Below are 20,191 nucleotides of genomic sequence, written 5' to 3'. Positions count from 1 at the left end.
GGGCTAGGACTTCGGAGGGTCTTTGATTTCAAGTCTCTTGTGGAGCTTTGAGGTTGGCCCGTGCTGGGGAGCATCGCAGCTTGGATCAATCTCTCTTGGAGGAGTCCTAGAACTGGAGGTCGATGGGGTATGAATTGGAATAAAAAGAAGGCCGAAGCTAATCCCAGTGGAGAGTAAGACGAATTCATGGTCTCGGACAAGTGGAAGTAGTGGCCCCTGATAATTGGTCTGTTGGTTACTCTGTACTCTTGTCGAAAGTATTTTTTCATTTAGAGAGTGGAATATATGTAACTAGACTTGGGGCTTAGGAAGGCTGATAATAGTAAGGGAATTATTTCTAGACATTTTGCTCTGACTAGAAACATCTAGTGGGCAGCCTCCCCCAGCTCCTAGTCCTGGCTGGATAGGGTCCCTCCTGCCAAAGTTTGGTCTGAAGAAGCTTCTGTTCTGGGAACAGAGTACAGCAGTGGGGTCATCGGTTCTCCCTGGCAAAGCACTAGAGGAGGAGGGGTGAGCTTTGGAGTGCCCGTCTGCTAAGAAACCAGAGCCATCACCGAAGACGAGAACCGGGGCTGAACTTCTGGATGCAGAAGGAATTTCTGTTGTGTCCGTGCATCTCTTTCTAGAAACCGATGGTTGACGCCTGTTCTCTCCGGAGTCCATCTGCCTAATGTTTAGGTGTCCTCTCCATTTGGTTGAGGGTCCCGGGCTGGATTCAGGCTCAGTGCCTTCTAGTGCCATAGTCAGGAATTCCATGTATATAAAAGAAGCTTCTAGTAAAGACCTAACAGGTTGGGAAGCTAATACACAAAGCTAATAAACCTGTTCAGAACTTGCACGAGATCAGTAGTTAGCATCCTTAGGGCAGGTGGCCTGAGCCTCTGTTCATATTAGCATTACTTTGAGTGAGTGTAAGGCCTTCCCAAATGGAGAGACAAACTCATGGTGGAAGCTACTGGTTCTGTCATTTATTAAGATGACAGCAGTGTTCTCAGCGTTTTGGGTCTTAAGCTAGATTAAATGGGTGACTAAAAACTTCTACAAAATGGCAGACTCAGACTCCTTGGAAACTTCAAGCAGCATTCCCCCTCCCCATCTCACATTTCCTGTATTGCTAATGCTCACACCCAAGCCCGGAAAATGCGAATGAAAGAGGAGTTTGTGAAAAGGTGAACAGCCGACTGCTGATCTTTGCTTTACAGACAGGAATTTGCTCTTGCTGGCTATGAATTCTGCATTTCAACTCTAGAGGAAAAAATTGAAAGAGAAAAGGAATTAGCGGAAGACGTTTTGTCAGGTAGGGAAACCTGACTGTTTTCTGGACGTTGCTTTTTGCCTCGGAGCTTTAACGCTGTAATAGAGGGACGCGAACGTGCATCGGGGGAGGGCAAGTTACCCATTTGGGGAATTAAGTGGCTTTTTTTAAGATCTCAGCAGAAGGTTTGAAATGAGATGTTTTATTTAATTAACTGGACCACTGATTGCTTTTTTAACCCTTTGGTGACATGTTCATAATTTACTTGTTGACTTGTATATAATCTCTGGAAAATTGGGGAGCAGAAATGGAAGGTCTTTTTCTTTTCTCTTGGTTCAGCTACCAGTCACAATGCTACTTAATTACATTTTGGTCCCGGAAAGGTGAAGAGAAACTCTGGGTTTTTTGGTTTATTTGTTTGTTTGTTTGTTTTTTTGGATGCCTGAGTGGCTCAGTCAGTTAAGCATCTGCTTTTGGCTCAGGTCCTGATCCCAGAGTCCTGGGGTCGAGTCCCACATCTGGCTTCTTGCTTAGCGGGGAGCCTACTTCTCCCTCTGCCTGCCGGCCCCCCTGCTTGTGCGTTTGTGCTCTCTTGCTCTCTGTCTCTCTCTCTCTCTCTCTCTGACAAATAAAATCTTTGAAAAAAATCATTAAAAAAAAAAGATTTTATTTATTTATTTGAGAGACGGTGAGAGAGCGAGGTAGAGTACAAGCAGGGAGGAGAAAGAGAAGCAGACTCCTGCTGAGCAGGGAACCTGATGCGGGGCTCGATCCCGGGACCCTGGGATCATGACCCAAGCCAAAAGCAGACGTTTAACCAACTGAGCCACTGGGGCGCCCCGAGAAACTCAGGTTTTTGTAGTTCATCCTCATGATGAAGGGAAGAGCCTACAGAATGATGTTAGGAACAGAATGGGATGGGCAGGATGCTATCAGGTTGGTGTTTTTTTTTTTTAATATGATTTTATTTGTTAATTTGACAAAGATCACAAGTAGGCAGAGAGGCAGGCAGAGAGAGAGGAAGGGAAGCAGGCTTCCCGCTGAGCAGAGAGCCCGATGTGGGGCTTGATCACAGGACCCTGGGATTGTGACCTGAGCTGAAGGCAGAGGCTTAACCCACTGAGCCACCCAGGCACCCCTCTATCACATTTCTTAATATCGTGTGAAATATTGGCAATTGTCAGATTCAAAGTTCTTTTGGTAATGCTTACTTCCCATGTACTCTGTGCCGAGAACTATTGAGATGCTAGAGAAACAGTGGTCAGCCCTTGTCCCAAAAGCAGTACATATGACTTCAAAGAGTTATCTGTACTCTCTTGTCTTCAGTTCTCTCTCTCTTCCTTTTCTTTTTTTAGGATTTTTTTTTTTTTTTTTTTTTTTTAATTTTAGAGAGCGCCAGGGTTGGGGGTAGAGGGAGAGGGAGAGAGAGTCTCAAGTAGACCCCGTGCTGAGCCCGGAGCCTGATGCTGGGCTCAATCTCCTGACCCTGAGATCACGACCTGAGCTGAAACCAAGGTTCACATGCTTAACCAGCTGTGCTGCCCAGGCTCCCCTTTTCCAATCCTCTCTTGAGCATAAACGGGGCTTTCTCTTCCATCACTCTGCTGAGGCTGCCTTTATCAAGGTCACGAGTTCTCAGTCCTTATCTTACCTGCTCTGCTTACTAGCAGCTCTGACTCAGGTATTGGAAACACTTTATTCACTTGGCTTCTGGGACCTCTCATCAGACACTCACCTTCCCCTTTGCTACCTCTAAAGTTAGCAGACCTTGAGGCTCACACCCTAGGAGATAAATTTAGTCCTATACCTTTATTTATTTTTAATTTTCTTTTAAGGATTTTATTTATTTATCAGAGAGCGAGCACAAGCATGGGGAACAGCAGGCAGAGGCAGAGGGAGAAGCAGGCTCCCTGCTGAGCAATGAGCCCCGGACCCTGGGATCATGACCTAAGCTGAAGGCAGCTGCTTAATTGACTGAGCCACCCAGGAGTCTAGTCCCATACCTTTAAGTATCAGTTACACGTCACCATCCCCAACTTACCCATGGACTACAGACATGAACTGGGTAAAATTGTCTCTTCGACATCTTGACCCGAATGGCTAGTGGTCATTTCATGGTTAATATGTCTGAAATGGGTCTCTTGATTTTTTTTTTTTTTTTTTTAAGATTTTATTTATTTTGGAGAAGGAGAGTGAGAGTGTGGGGGCAGGGGCGAGAGAGAGAGAATCTCAAGCAGACTCCAAGCTGAGTGTGGAGCCCAGTGCGGGACTCAGTCTCACCACCCTGACTGAGATTGTGACCTGAGCTGAAACCAAGAGTCGGACGCTGAACTGAGCCACCCGGCCCTCTGGGTCTTTTGATATCTGCCACTCACAAACTTGCTTCTCTGCCAGTTAGCCCCGGCAGTAAATGACACCACCATTCACTCAGTTACTCTAGCCAAGGACCTGCAAATCACCTATGATTCCTTCCTCATTCCTGATGGTGAGTCATCAAGTTCTGTTGGGTCATCCATCAAGGTGTATACATGTCGGACCGCATCTCGTCCTCTCACCCTATGACTCTCTCTGGTCCAGGCCATGGTTGTTTCTTGCCTGAACACCTGTAAAGTCTCCCCAGAGGTTTTCCTGCCTCCTTGCATTCCCTCACACAGTCCATTATCCATGTAGCACGCAGTGATCTTTTAAACCTCAGTGCCTTTGAATCACCTTCGGGACTCCCTGTGGTCTTGTAAGGCCCTACATGGTCTGATCCCTGCCTCCTCCTACATAATCTGCTCTCCCGCTTGCTCATTCCACTTTGCACTGGTCTTTTCCCTATTCTGTACAAGCTTGTACATCTCAGGACCTTTTCAATTGCTCCCTCTCCCTAGCCTGCTCTCTCATATCTTTGCATGGCCACCTCTCCTCATTCAGGTCGGGGCCCCCTCCTCGGGAGGCCTACTCTGACTAAAACAATGCTCTCTTCCCACCTATCCTTAATTTTTCTTCCTCACACTTGGAAGGAGTGTATGTGTGTCTGTTGTGTGCTCATGTTTGTGTGGCCACTAAAAGTGCATTTTTGTTATAGGTGTTTTTGTTTTTGTCTTCTCTGGCAAATTTCATCTGTTTTATTCACTGCTGTGTCTTTAGTACTAGAACAGTGCCTGACACAAAATGGAGGCTCAGTAATTATTGACTGTAAGAACAGAAGACCAGACAGGCACCAAGGAGAGTTTCAGTGTGGTATGGAATTGCTTCGGGGAAACTCAATGAAAGATGTGAAAACAAGTCTAGCTATCAAATAAGTTACTTTTGAACTACTCACACCCTTGCTGTCTTTCATTTGCAGCATTGACTCTAGACCGTTTCTTTTTTTTTTTTTTTTTAAGATTTTATTTATTTATTGGACAGACAGAGATCACAAGTAGGCGGGGTGGGGGGGAAGCAGGCTCCCTGCCGAGCAGAGAGCCCGATGCGGGGCTCGATCCCAGGACCCTGAGACCATGACCTGAGCCGAAGGCAGAGGCTTAAGCCACTGAGCCACCCAGGTGCCCCTCTAGACCGTTCCTTAAAAGGGACTGCAGAAGTAATACCAGTGCAGTTAAGGAAATGTAGAAAAGCATTGGGAAGAAAATAATAAAAATGATCCATAATAGGCCTAAGAAAGAACTACTGTTGATTTTTTTATTGTGTGACTTTGCAGGCTTGTTTTCCCCTATGCTGTTTACATTCTAAGAAATAAATTAGGGGGCACATGGGTGGCTCAGTGGGTTAAGCCGCTGCCTTCGGCTCGGGTCATGATCTCAGGGTCCTGGGATCCAGTCCCGCATCGGGCTCTCTGCTCAGCGGGGAGCCTGCTTCCCTCTCTCTCTCTCTGCCTGCCTCTCTGTCTACTTGTGATCTCTGTCAAATAAATAAATAAAAATCTTTAAAAAAAAAAAAAGAAATAAATTAGAGATTATACTGTATATGCTTTTATTTTAAATTAGTAATATATTGTGAAAACATTTTTTTCCAGGCAGAGGAACTCTTTTTGGAGAACGCAAACTAACTTCAATTATAAACATTGTTGTTACATTTTACTAGTTAGATGATATAGAAAATGTGTTATGTTATCCTTAATCTTATTTTTTCTAAAGAAATATATTCCCACTCAGTTTTTTTAATTAATTAATTTTTTTTAAGATTTTATTTATTTATTTGACAGATGGAGATCACAAGTAGGCTGAGAGGCAGGTGGAGAGAGAGAGAGAGGAGGAAGCAGGCTCCCTGCTGAGCAGAGAGCCCGATGAGGGGCTCGATCCTAGGACCCTGGGACCATGCCCTGAGCCGAAGGCAGAGGCTTTAACCCACTGAGCCACCCAGGCACCCCACATTCATATGCTTTTAATTGACATGACTAACTCTATCCCAAAAGTGTTTAGTTCAGCTCGCATAAAAACTTGGTCTAGGGTACTCATTTTGTTCCTCATGTTGTAAATATATATGTAATTACTGAGGAAATGCCCACAAAAAATTAAATGAAAACAACAGATTACTAAACAGTATAATTAAGAGAAGCCTAATTTTCTCTTCTTTCTTTTTTTTTTTTTAATATTTTACCCATTTATTTGACAGAGAGACAGAGAGGGAACACAAGCAGGGGAGGAGGTAGGAGAGGGAGAAGCAGGCTCCCCACTGAGCAGGGGGCCCGATGTGGGGCTCGATCCCAGGATTCTGGGATCATGACCCAAGCCGAAGGCAGATGCCTAATGACTGAGCTACCCAGGCACCCCAAGGAGCCTAATTTTCTAGAATATGTAGATTAAATATAGGTATAGAGCAGGGATGCATGATAGCAAAATGTAAACAGGTTGGTAGATGGACAGGGGATTTATGTCTTATTTGTGTTTTTCCGCATATTCTGTATTTCTTCGAACAAATTATTTTTTAAGCTACTTTCATACATTACCTGTATAAGAAGTCAAGGAGCATTAGAAGAATTAATTTAAAAATATGATTTCCTTGCCACCTGTCTTCCTGGCATCATTTTCACCTCTTAACCAATTACTTCTGGTATTTTCCTTCATATTTCTAAATAACATAAAATTAGTTGTTGATTTTTTAGGTTTTTAGAATCTGGTAACTTACAGAAGAGTGAAGAGTTAGCGCGGTTTCGGTCGTGTCTTTGTTATTGCGAAATCTATCAGTAGTGTTAGCTGTTGAGCCAAGTAATGTCACGTGATCGCATTTGTATTGTGTGTGACTGTTTGTTTCCTACAGAAGTCCGCGGTGTTTTTGGTGCTTGTTTTTTTTTTAATGATTGTTCTTTTAACCGGAGTACTTGCTCTCCTTCGTTCCTAAGCTGCTCTGGGGTTCTGGGCTGCCTGTCAGCTGTCTGCAGCGTTTGGTCACCTTCCTGTCGTGGGCTTTGTCACTCACCGCCCTTTTTCCGCTGCTTGTCATCTCCCACAGCTTTGATCTCTGTCCTCTCCCTTGATTCTTGTCTCTCCTTTTTTTCCTTGTGACTTTATATCTTTTTCATCCTTTAACTTTGATTTAGCAATGTTTTGGGGGAGAGTAGGGACACGTGTGTGTTCATTCCGGAACGGTGTATCTGCGTGGAGGTGAAGGGTTCTGTGACGACATGGGTGCTGTCCAGGTCTGTTCCTTAGGATGGCGTCTCAGCACTGAGATTCCAGGTCAAAAGCGGCGCATTTTAAGGTAGTTGGTAAATGTCGCAGAACTTCCCTCGAAAGGACTGTATTAATTTACATTTTCTGATCTGTGAATTTATTTGCTTTGTGACTTCCATCAAATTGAGTAATCCCTGTGTGCTTTTGATTCTCAGAATGGGAAGAAGAGTAATCCTCTTGTAGGACTGGTAGGAATATTGAATGAGTTCATATCGACGAAGTGCTGAGAAAATGCCTAGTACAGAGTAGCTGCTTGAGGGTTAACTGGTGTTAGTTCACATTACTGTGGTAAGGCCGTGTGCCCCTTCTCCCCCAAACTCACTGATTTTTATAACCTTCTCCGGATCGGTGATGTGGCAGTGATGCATTAACTAGCATTTCTTGGATAAATGATGAGGTTGATCATTTATTGGTACTGTTTGATAAGAATATTAACTCTATCCTGTCAGGTTTTTTCTTTTCCCTTGCTCGTGTCTATAGAGTTCAGAGTTTGGGGATTTTTTGTTTGTTTGTTTTAAGATTTTATTTATTTATTTGACAGAGATCACAAGTAGGCCGAGAGGCAGGCAGAGAGAGAGAGAGAGGAGGAAGCAGGCTCCCTGCCGAGCAGAGAGCCCGATGCGGGGCTCGTCCCAGGATCCTGGGATCATGACCTGAGCCGAAGGCAGAGAGGCTTCAACCCACTGAGCCACCCAGGCACCCCTGTTTGTTTTAATTAAAAAGTGAAACTGATGTTCGTACAGGTGAGGGACTCATGAGAAGAACAGGCAGTGACCCAACACCAGTAATACTTTCGAGGCCTCTGTGTGTTTGACCCCAATCCCCTTCCCTTTCCCACCCGAGATACTGGTCTGCTGAAGCTTGGGTAGTTTGTGCAGGTCTCTTTTCAAAATTCTTATAAATGGGGCCCCTGGGTGGCTCAGGTGGTTAAGCGTCTGACTCTTGGTTTCAGCTCAGGTCATGCTCTTAGGATCCTGGGGTCAGTCCCCAGGCCCCAGCTCCTGGCCCAGCCGGGGGTCTGCTGGAGATTCTCTCTCCCTATCCCTCTGCCCATGCCCCGCCACGCACGCACGCTCACTCTCTAAAACCAATCTGTCTTTAAAAAAAAAATTATATAAGTGAATCACACAGTATGACTTGCATTTGCCTTTGATCTTTTTGGAGTTAGATCTGAATTCATTTTTGTCTATTTTCTTTGCTTTTATTAATTTTAAATGACTACCTGGAGTTATTTACTTATTTTTTTAAAAGATTTTATTTATTTGACAGAGAGAGAGTGAGTGCACAAGCACGGGGATCAGTAGGCAGAGGGAGATGCAGGCTCCCCAACGAGCAGGGAGCCCAACGCAGGACTCCATCCCAGGACCCCAGGATCACAACCTAAGTCAAAGGCAGTTGCTTAACCGACTGAGCCACCCAGGTGCCCCTGCCTAGAGTTATTTATAATAGCCAATCTAGGCAAGGTGTTCTAGAAGTCGGAGAGAGGCAAGTGAGGCAGAAGTCCTGCTCTTCTGGAGCTTAATGCTTAGAAAGATATTTTTCAATGTTGAAATGAGAGAAATATTCAGCCATCTTTCTTTTTAGTTTTTTTTTTTTCTTTATTCCTAAACTGTGTTGACATAACATTATAATACATCCCGCAGTTAATCTTGGTATGATGTTGGTAACTACTTTCTTAAAGATGGTGACCTGTCAGCGTTATGTTTGTATTGTAAATTAGTATACGCTTGTGTTTTTTGGGGGGCTTTCCATTTGATTCATTCATCTGATGGTTCTTATAACAGTGTGTGATGTTTGAATTCTATGATAGCATATGTTTGAGTTATATAGCAAACAGGTTTCACACATTTCCTCCCATTTTATTTTCACTTAGTCTTTAGCTGAATTTTTTTTTTTAAAGATGTTATTTATTTATTTGACAGACAGAGATCACAAGTAGGCAGAGAGGCAGGCAGAGAGAGGAAGGAAAGCAGGCTCCCTGCTGAGCAGAAAATCCAATGTGGGGCTCGATCCCAGGACCGTGGGATCATGACCTAAGCTGAAGGCAGTGGCTTAACCCACTGAGCCACCCAGGTGCCCCTAGCTGAATTTTTTAAAGTAAAAAATCCCTAAAGTGCTTTGGATTACTAGATTTTCATTATCTTGTTGTTTTTAAAGACTTTATTTGACAGAGAGAGAGCATAAGTAGGCAGAGGGAGAGGGAGAAGCAGACTCCCCACTGAGCAAAGAGCCCACATAGAGCTCTGTCCCAGGACCCTGGGATCGTGACATGAGCCAAAGGCAGATGCTTCACTGACTGAGCCACCCAGGTGCCCCCATAAGATTTTTTTTAAAGAAGTATTAATTTATTTGAGAGAGAGTGAGAGTGCGTGTGTACGCATGTGGGGAGGGGCGGAGGAAGAGCGTCTTGGGCAGACTCAGGACTGAGTGTGGAGCATGACGAGGGGCTTGATCTCATTATCCTGAGATCACGACCTGAGCCAGGGTCAAGAGTCAGAGGCTTAACTGACTGAGCCACCCACGCACCCCTCAAGCTCCGCTTCTGCTTCTAGTTCTCTTGCTGTTCCCACAACATCTGCCGGTACTTCCTCTGCTGGAGTCCTAAACCCCTCAAGGTCATCCGTAGGGTTGGAATCCATTTCTTCCTCTGATGTCTTCCTATGAATGACGAGTGTTCTTAACGGCATCTAGAATGGTGAATCCTTTCCAGAAGGTCTTCAGTTTACTTTGCACAGATCCGTCAGAGGAATCACTGTCTGTGCAGCTAGGGCCTTCTGAAGTCTATTTCTTAAATAAAAAGACTTGAAAGTTGAAATGAGCCCTTGCTGCACAGGCCGCAGAGCGGGTGCTATGTTAGCAGACCTGAACACAGCGGAAGTCTTACCGTCTGTCACCATCGGAACTCTTGGGTGACCCGGTGCCTTGTTAAGAAGCAAATCTTTTTGCTTTTTTTAAAGATTTTATTTATTTATGTGAGAGAGAGAAAGAGACAGAGAGCATGAGAGGGGAGAGGGTCAGAGGGAGAAGCAGACTCCCTGCTGAGCAGAGAGCCCGATGTGGGAGGATCCTGGGACTCCAGGATCATGACCTGAGCTGAAGGCTGTCGCTTAACCAACTGAGCCACCCAGGCGCCCAAGAAGCAGTAGTGTTTTGAAAGGAATCTTTTTTCTGAGCAGTGGACATAAAATATCCAATAAATTAGGGCGCCTGGGTGGCTTAGTGGGTTAAGCCTCTGCCTTCAGCTCAGGTCATGATCTCAGGGTCCTGGGATCAAGCCCTGCATCAGGCTCTCTGCTCAGCGGGGAGCGTGCTTCCTCCTCTCTCTCTCTGCCTGCCTCTCTGCCTACTTGTGATCTCAATCAAATAAATAAAATCTTTAAAAACAATTAAAAAGTCCAATAAATTGTGTTGTAAACAGACGTGCTGTCATCCAGGCTTTGTTCCCTTTCTAGAGCGTGGGCAGGGTAGACTCCGCATAACTCTTAAGGGTCGCGGGGCTCTCGGAATGGCCCGCAGCGTCGGCTTCCCTTGAAGTCACCAGCTGCCTCAGCCCCGGGCAGGAGAGTCGCCCTCACCTCCGAGGCTCTGAAGCCGGGCGCTGGCTGCTCTCCGGCCGTGACAGTCCTGGGTGGTGTCTCCACCGACAGAAAGCGGTTTCGTCCGTGTTGAGAGTCTGTTACTTAGCATGGTTGATTAGTGTAGAGTATTAGCTTGATGAGGGTCTGAAATCTTCTGGAGAACTTGCTGCAGCCTCTCCGTCAGCGCGTGCTGCTTCAGCCTGCCCGTCTGTGGTACGCAGACGACGCCGTTCCTCAGTCCCCAGCCTCCGCCAGCTTCGGCCTCTCCCGCCGCTTCCTCACCTCCCAGCCTTCCCCGAGCTGAAGGGAGTCACGACCTTGCTCTGGGTTGGGCTTGGGCTGAAGGGGGTGTCGGGGCTGGGTTGGCCTCTCCAGACCACATCAGAGCCCGCTTTGTTATCATCCGTCTGTTCCCTGTAAGGCCCTTCTCATGTCCTTCTAGAACTTTCCCTTTGCATTCATGGCTTGGCTCACTGGTTCAAGAGGCCTACCCGTCCGCGCATCTCAGCTTCTGAGATGCTCAGTCATTTCTAGATTTTGATTTCAAGTGAGAGACATGCGACTCTTTGTTAGGGGCTGTGGTAGGATTATTAATTGGCCTGATTCCAATATTATTGTGTCTCAGGGAAGAGGGAGGCCCAAGGAGAGGGAGAGATGCAAAACCATATGGGCCAGATCTCTTTTGGAGGGGATTCTCTGGCAACTTTTTTCTTCTTTCCTTGATCAATACTCATATATTTAAATTTCTTCTATTTTTCTTGACTTGATTTCAGTTATGTAGGACAGTACCGAGAACACAGCCTTACTAAATATGTATGTATGTATGTATGTATGTATTTGACAGAGAGCGAGAGAGAAACATTGAGTGAGGGAATACAAGCAGGGGGAGCAGCAGGCAGAGGCAGAGAGAGGAGCAGGCTTCCCTCTGAGCAGGGAACCCGATGCGGGGCTTGATCTTAGGACCCCGGGATCATGACCTGAGCTGAAGGCAGATACTCAGTGACTGAGCCACTCAGGCCCCCAGCATCAATAAATAGCTTGAATAGGGGTGCCTGGTTGGCTCGGTCAGCAGAGCATGCAAGTCTTGATCTTGGGGTCAAGTTCAAGCCCCATGTTGGGTGTGGAGCCTTCTTTTAAAAAATAAATAAAAATAAATATCTTGAATAAATGAGCGCATGGATGACAAATGTTTGGAGATCTATATTTTCTTTAAAGAAACTTTATGGAATTATGTTTTTAAAGCATAACCGACCGCCATCTGTTAGGACATCATACTTCTATCCCAATTCCTAATTTCATGGATTTATTTCATCTCTTCAAGACATTTTTCTTTTTCTTTTTTTTTTTTAATTAATTAATTTATTTATTTGACAGAGAGAGAGATCACAAGTAGATGGAGAGGCAGGCAGAGAGAGAGAGAGAGAGAGGGAAGCAGGCTCCCTGCTGAGCAGAGAGCCCGATGCGGGACTCGATCCCAGGGACCTGAGATCATGACCTGAGCCGAAGGCAGCGGCTTAACCCACTGAGCCACCCAGGCGCCCGACATTTTTCTTTTTCATTGACTCCTTTCTCCTCCTTTCCTTGACTGAAAGTTTCATTCATTTTCATGTTTTATTGTTTATTTATTTTTAAAAAGATTTTATTTATTTATTTGACAGAGAGAGATCACAAGTAGGCAGAGAGGCAGGAGAGAGAGAGGGGGGGAAGCAGGCTCCCTGTCGAGCAGAGAGCCTGATGCGGGGCTTGATCTCAGGACCCTTGGATCATGACCTGAGCCGAAGGCAGAGGCTTAACCCACTGAGCCACCCAGTCTCCCCCATTTTCATATTTTAAATAATCAAAACACTTCTGGAAAGTGGAACTATTTTTGGTCAATACATACTTGGCGTCACGAATGCTTGAAGTCCAGAGCCCAAGTTTGAATTTTGGATTTTCCATTTCACAGTGTGACTACATACAAGTTACATAACTTCCGTCTTGGTTTCCTCATCCACAGAGCAGGAGTAAGAGCAGAACCTATGTCGGCCTTGTAGAGTTGTTAGGGGAGTTCAGTGCTGCAGGACGGCGGCTGGTACTCATTAAGTACTCTGTGTACTTGGTGGAATGTGGTGCCTTCACTATCTGTCATATGCCTTGGCTTTTCATGTGTATTTACCTCTCTCAATTCATAAAGGACCTTCCTGACTATTCCGTTTTTCCTTGGTTTCTTTCTCCTGCTTGGTTTGGGTTTGTTTTTGCTCCTTTTCTGGTTTCTTAGGTGGAAGATCTGGTTGTTGGTTCAAATCTTCTTTTCTGATACGGGCATTTACAGCTTTAAATTTCCCTCCACTGCTTTAGCTGCATCCTCTAAATTTTGGTATGTTGTGTTTTCATTTTCATTTATCTCATTGTATTTTCTAATTTTTCATGTGATTTCTTCTTTGATTCTTAGGATATTTTGGAGTGTGTTGATTAATTTTCGCATATTTATGAATTACCAATACTCCCTAACCCTAAGTTCATGCCATTGTGATCAGAAAACATGGTTTATATGGTTTTAGTCCTTTTTATTTATTTAAGATTTTTAAAATTTACTTGAAAGAGCTCATGAGTGGGGGCAAGAGGGAGGTGAGCAGAGGGAGAGGGGGAAGCAGACTCCCAGCTGATCAGGAAGCCGGATGTGGGGAGGATCCCAGGGTGCCAGGATCATGACCTGAGCCGGAGGCAGACACCCAACTGACTGAGCCACCCAGGTGCCCTGATTTCAGTCCTTTAAAATTTACTGGGACTTGTTTTATGGTATAGTATATGGTTTGTCCTGGAGACTGTTGCATGTGCATTTGAGAGAAATGTGTATTCCTTTGTTGTTGGGTGGAATGTTCTATATATGTCGGATAGATGTAATTGGTTTAAAATATTGTTCAAGTCCTATATCCTTGCTGATTTTGTCTAGTTCTAGACAAGATAATTTGGCTTTGTGAATTTTTTTCTTCATAAATGTTTTTATGCTGATAAAACAGTCCTAGATATGTATCTTCACTGTGAGTTATCCCTTCATTAGAAAAATGATTTTAGGGGCACCTGGGTGGCTCAGTGGGTTAAAGCCTCTGCTTTCGCTTGGGTCACGATCCCAGGCTGGGATCGAGCCCCACATTGGGCTTTCTGCTCCACGGGGAGCCTGCTTCGTCCTTCCTCTCTCTCTCTGTTTGCCTCTCTGCCTACTTGTGATCTCTATCTGCCAAATAAATAAATAAAATCTTTTAAAAAAAAAAGAAAGAAAAATATGATTTTAAGCCATTTTGTTCTCAGTGTGTCTTTTGTAGAAATCTGTGTTGGGATTTTTAAAAACCTAGTCTGAATATCATTGTCTTGTTACACAAAATCTCAAAGTCTATTTAAAATTAGTATTGAGAGGGATATTTGTCTAATTTTTTGCACTGAAAATAATGCTTTCCAGGAGCACCTGGGTGGCTCAGTTGGTTAAGTGTCTGCCTTCGGCTCAGATCATGATCCCAGGGCCCTGGAATCAAGCCCCATGTGGGGGATCCCTGCTCAGTGGGGAGTCTGCCTCTCCCTCTGCCTGCTTCTCTCTACTTGTGCTCTCTCTCTCAAATAAATAAAGTCTTTAAAAAAAAAAAAAAAGCTTTCCATTTTTGTTACTTTTTTTGTTCTCACTTGCCTCTTTTTTTTTTTTAAAGATTTTACTTATTTATTTGACAGCGAGAGAGAAAGCACAAGCAGGGAGAAGCAGGCAGAGTGAGAGGGAGAGGCAGACTCCCCACTGAGCAGGGAGCCCCAACATTGGGCTTGGTCCCAGGGCCCAGGGATCATGACCCGAGCCGAGCCGACGGCAGACGCTTAACTGAGCCATCAGGCACCCCTCTTAGTTCCCTCCTAAAGGGACTTTTTCGTCACTAAACTTCCAATTAAAACTTGGAGGGAAGACATACATAATGTTTTCCGTTGCTTCTGTAAGATGAGAGGAGGACGATGGCGCATTCTGGTGCCTTTTCCTGCTTGGTTTTTCTCTCCGATCTGGAACTCTCGGCTTATTGGAGTTTATTGGAGAGAACTTGCAGCCGCTCTTTTGCCTTCTTCTGGAGGCAGCTGCTTTCTCGCGCCAGGTTGCTTTGTAGCGGTTGGAGGCTCTGTCAGCATGAGGTTGGGGGGCTTAGTCTCTTTTCTAAGATCCAGTTCAGTGCGCTTCCGAATACATCTTTGTGAGCTGGGGGTGCTCTTTTATTTGGCCGTGTCCGTGACTGGAATAGCCACCTGTCTTCTCTGACCCTCATACTCATCCTCTCCCTCCATTTCTGGGACTGTATTTTGGGAATTTCTCCAGTATATAATCCATTCTACTGTCTCACCTTCAGAAAAGTTAGTTCTGTGCCTTCTGATTTTTTTTTTTTTAAGATTTCAAGCAAAACTGAAGTATAGTGACTAGCAGTTACTTGTGTACCTTCCCCTCGGCTTTGTCAAGCCTAAATAGTTACTGTCTGTGCTTCGGAGCTTTTTTCTAGCTGTAAACCCTGGTGTACTCTCACTCGGTGTAAATACTGTGCTGAATTTGGTGTTTGTTTTAATTTGTTTTTGATCTTTATCATTCTTAGGCCTGTTTATTACACTTGTATATATCAGTAAGCAGCATGCAGTGGGGCTAGTATGTTTTTAAGCTTTTTTATTTATTTATTTTTAATTTTATTATTTAAGATTTTATTTATTTATTTGACAGAGATCACAAGTAGGCAGAGAGGCAGGCAGAGAGAGAGGAAGGGAAGCATGCTCCCCGCTGAGCAGAGAGCCCGATGTGGGACTTGATCCCAGGACCCCAAGATCATGACCTGAGCCGAAGGCAGATACTTCACCCAGTGAGCCACCCAGGTGCCCCAGTGTGTTGTTAAACTTTATGCAAATGGTATCATATTATGCTTAAACACTTGTTTCTCCAGTTTCTCATTCGACATTATTTTGTTGAGATTTAACCATGGTGATACTTAAAGCATCAGTTTTCCTTCACAAAGGCCTGTTTCCTTGCCCAACCACATGTCTGCTGGGTTGCGCCTGTCTAGAAGGGTGACTCCCTCTTCTTGGTCCACTGAGCTGGGGGGGTTGGTGAGGGGTAAGGAGTGCTACAGGCTCCCAGTGGCCCTGGTGGCTCCATTCCCTGCAACTGTGGTCTGGGATCCCACTGGATGCATGTCCTATGGGTCTCCTGTACACGGACATGAAGGTTCTTCCCATTTTACTCTGGAAAATAATAGCTCCTGGAACCTTCTCAGCCCCGTATCTCTGTGCAGACGTGTGAGCTCCTCCCTAGGGAATGCACGGGCGCTTGCCAGTGTGCATACACTAGATATTTCCAAGTTGCTTCTCCGTGTGGTTTTACTGGTTAACATTTTCACTAGTGGTGGGTTTGTGTTGTTGCTCTGGGTCTTTGTTGTTGTTAGACTTTATTTTTTGATGATCTGGTGGGTGTGACATGGAATTTCATTGGGGTTTCAGTGTTTTTTGTTTTTTGTTTTAATTTATTTGACAGAGAGAGAGATCACAAGTAGGCAGAGCAGCAGGCTCCCTGCTGAGTGGAGAGTCCGATGCGGGGCTCGATCCGAGGACCCTGAATTCATGACCTGAGCCCAAGGCAGAGGCTTAACCCTCTGAGCCACCCAGGCGCCCCTTCGTGTTTTTTCTGATTGCTAGTAAGATGCAGAACATCTCTTTGTACATTTATTGACCGCGCTGATCTCCTGCTCTGAAAATTGTTTCTTTATATCCTTTGCTTATTTTCTCTTGAAGGGTTGTCTTTTTCTTAATATATTTGAACAAAATATAGACACTTCTATTTTATACGTTATATATCTCTTTGTGTCCTTGTCTTTTCGCTTGAGGTCAGTTCATATACAGAGATTAAACTTTGAATGTTAATAGAATCTTTTAGTATTTTTCTTTATATTATAGTTTGTGCCTTTTGTGTCTTGTTGAATAAAATACATCTTTCTCTAAGGTTAGAAAGATGGTCCTTTCTAAGTATTAGGCTTTTGTACACTTAGTCTTTATGTAGAATTTTTATTAACATATGATGTATTATTTGTCCCAGGAGTACAGGTCTGTGGGTTGTCAGTCTCACACAATTCACAGCACTCACCACAGCACATTCCCTCCCGAGTGTCCATCCCCCAGCACCCCATCCCTCCTGCCCCCCTCCGCTCCAGCAGCCCTCAGTTTGTTTCCTGAGATTAAGAATGTCTCTTATGGTTTGTCTTTACCTGGAATTTTTAATATGATGTGAAGTGGTGAGAGGATCCTTCATGGACAGGGTTATAGCTCAGGACTTTTTTTTTTTTTTTTTTTTTTAAGATTTTATTTATTTATTTGACACAGAGAGACACAGCGAGAGAGGGGAACACAAGCAGGGGGAGTGGGAGAGGGAGAAGCAGGCTTCCCGCCGAGCAGGGAGCCTGATGTGGGGCTCGATCCCAGGACCCTGGGATCACGACCTGAGCCGAAGGCAGACGCTTAACGAACGACTGAGCCACCCAGGCGCCCCAGCTCAGGACTGTCTTATCAGTCATCCTCTTCTCATGCTCTGGGATGACGTCTGTGTGTTGAGTTTTCGTAGATTCATGGAGCGCCAGTGTTGTGAATTCTATAGTTAAAGTTAATTTTTGGTTTAATTTTTTCTTTTCTATCTTTAGTTCAGTACCTTTATGTTTTTAATTTTCTTTCGATTTGTTCGTCCATTCGTCCATCCAAAAATAAATATTTGTAAGTGCCTGAGATGTGCCGTCCGTGTTCCTGGGCTTGGTGAGACAGCTGTGAGTGAAAGGAAGTCGCTGCCTCATGGAGCTCAGTTTCTGGTTCAGGAAAAACGTACCGTAAACTCTCCCGCAAGCCGTAGCCTGTCTAGAGTGCGTGCTGCGGAGACCGCACGTGTGGGGGGGGGACGTGTGTGCAGGGAGCGTGTAGGGCCGCATGCTGTTGTCTGGTGGGCTCAGCCAAGGCCTCGGTGGTGAGGGACATGAAGGATGGGAGGGCATCAGCCAAGTGGCCGTCTCTACAGGAAGAAAATTCTAGGCAAAGGAGGTACACATGCAGGGCTCCGCGGTGGGTCATACCGGCCATGTAATTAATTACTGAAAACCTGCTTCATTTACAGTCTCGGATTAGTCGATTATCTACAATTCTTGAGGGTGAGGCACCTTTTTTATTGCCTGCTGGTTTTCATTTGTTGTGACTTTCCACACTTACTCTGTTTGGATGATAAATTCATCTGCGGCGGGTTTTAGCTGGAAGGTGAGAGTCGGGAATGGTTTTGTTTATTCCAGGCTCGCAGGTCCGAGCCGAAATGGACGCTTGGAGGTAGACATCAAGTTCCGTGTGGCTCAGGTCTGTGACTAGACATTTCCATGGTTGTGCTTTTCCCGTTGAGATCCCAGGCTGGCCCCAGGCAAGTTCTTGTGGTCCCCGGCGGGGCCAGGGTGTGGGGAGGGCACACGACAGTCATTCTGGTTTTATGCAAGGGGCTTCAGATCCGATTCTCTGATCAAAGTTGAAGAACTCAGTTCTGGATGATAGAGACGCTAGGGGCGCCTGGGTGGCTCAGTGGGTTAAAGCCTCTGCCTTCGGCTCAGGTCATGATCCCAGGGTCCTGGGATCAAGCCCCGCATCGGGCTCTCTGCTCAGCAGAGAGTCTGCTTCCTCCTATCTCTCTCTGCCTGCTTCTCTGCCTACTTGTGATCTCTGTCAAATAAATAAATAAAATCTTAAAAAAAAAAAAAAAGTTGGATGGATGACAGAGACGCTCGGGCCACCCCCACAAAACCGGCGCCGATGGGGCTTTTGTGGCGTCAAGTCCTGCACTTTCTACTCTGGGTTTTAGTTTACTCCTAGTGTTTGGCCCTTGGGAATTCCTTCTCTTGGGAGCCGAGCTGTGCGTGTAAAAGGATAGAATTGATCGTGCTTTTGAAGCAGAACGGTTCTCAGATCATCGGTCGTTATTCCTGGAACCAAAAGCCTCTGTTCAGAACCAGTATCTTAGCACATTCCCTTTTGGTCTGCATTTATGTAAGTCTGTGTTTGATACACTGATACATTAAAAACACTGACCAATCGCATAGTCCTGGAGTCAGTGCTGCTCGTCACTTCCTTTGTGCACGAGACAATGCCGGTTGCGAATACTTGGAGTAAAAATTTCTGTGCTGAATCTTGATTGTTTCATGGACAGGTCTGAGGTAGCTTCTCTTTTTTTCTCTGGTTAGAACTGGTTTGTGGAAAAGAATTACTTAAATAAGCTTGAAGAAATAAATACGACCGCCCTCTCAGATTCAGATAATCTTTGGGGGAGGCTCTGTCTGAACATCCCGTGTCCTTCTCAGCTGTTACTGTCTAATTTGTTCTTGAGTAATTCTAGCAGTTTTTATAGTAATGTTTCAAGAAACTGTATTTTAAATGTTACTGTTTAGAAAAGGAACTTTTTATTTTTTTTAATTAAAGCTGGGAAGTTTTCTCTTAATTTGGCAGTATGCTAAAGGTTTTCTATGGAGCCTTTTTATCTCTCCCTTGTTTTTTGAGAAGTAGATTCTTCAAAAATTGTTTTCATTTTTCATATTATAGTGTGATATGAATTTGAAATGCGTTTTTCTTAACAATGAAAAAATACAGCTAAAATCTAACCTCATTAATTATTTCTAAAAATCTTTACTATCTTTTTTCCATTTTGGTTAATTTCCATTGCTGACAACAGTAGTGATGATTTTCCACTGGAATTACCTGTCATTTTATCATACTTTTTTTTTTTTTTAAGATTTTATCCATTTATTCAACACAGAGAGAAAGATCACAAGTAGTCAGAGAGGCAGTGAATGAGGGGGAAGCAGGTTCCCTGCTGAGCAGAGATCCTGATGCGGGGCTTGATCCCAGGACCCTGAGATCATGACCCAAGCCGAAGGCAGAGGCTTAACCCACTGAGCCACCCAGGCACCCTATCATACTTTGTAATTACAAAATACAAACAGGACTTTCAAAAAATTTTGAAATTTTGAAAGAGAATTAATAGAAATCCCAGAAATAGGAGTTGGCAGTCATTTTTTGAAGCCTAGAATTTCCAGAATTGGAATAATTATACATTGTTTTGTGATATTTTGGGGGTATGGCGAAAAGGTTTTGTCTTTAAATGTTCTCGAAGAACGTGTGTTTTAGTTCTGAGTCTTCTGTTACATATTACTTGCTTCTTGGACCTTTATTTTTACTTGAAGGGAACACAGATTTGTCTCATTTCTCTCATTTTCAGCCGCCTTTTTTTGTTAGATTATTTTGCAGTATTGTTAATGTTACACTGTCCCTTGATTATATAAGCTTTTGCTCAGCATTTTTGCTTATAGTTAGATCTTGGTTTCAGTGTTCCTCCTGGTGGAGAAATACGGGATCTTTCCACGTGGTAGCTGGTGCCATCTTCTGTCTGCTTTTCTGTATTTATCCATACATTTGTGTGTACTTTTGATATTTACGCAAATATTTTTTCTCTTTTTTGCACGTTTATTTTTAAGGCGATCTATTTAAAACTATCCCTCGTTTGATTTTAAGATGAATATATTCCTTTCGTATATAATTAAGTCAGAGCCGGTAACTTCGGATTTCTGCTCTGCGTTGTTTCTTTTTTTTTTTTTTTTAAAGATTTTATTTATTTATTTGTCAGAGAGAGAGAGGGAGAGAGAGCAAGCACAGGT

General features: G+C 44.3%; 1 protein-coding gene across 1 annotated transcript in view; it reads left to right on the top strand.

Moving 5' to 3' along the window:
- LOC111139482 (tetratricopeptide repeat domain 19) overlaps window positions 1-20,191 on the top strand; it is a 31,437-nt gene that overhangs the window by 5,255 nt on the left and 5,991 nt on the right. The window contains exon 7 of the mRNA XM_022491751.1: window positions 1,203-1,297. Coding sequence (XP_022347459.1) covers window positions 1,203-1,297 — 95 coding nt within the window. The remainder of the gene's footprint in view (window positions 1-1,202; window positions 1,298-20,191) is intronic.

This window comes from Enhydra lutris, unplaced genomic scaffold, assembly GCF_002288905.1.
Source record: "Enhydra lutris kenyoni isolate GAN:26980312 unplaced genomic scaffold, ASM228890v2 scaffoldscaffold109, whole genome shotgun sequence".
Lineage (NCBI taxonomy): Eukaryota > Metazoa > Chordata > Mammalia > Carnivora > Mustelidae > Enhydra > Enhydra lutris.
This window is presented reverse-complemented; position numbering and strand designations above follow the sequence as displayed.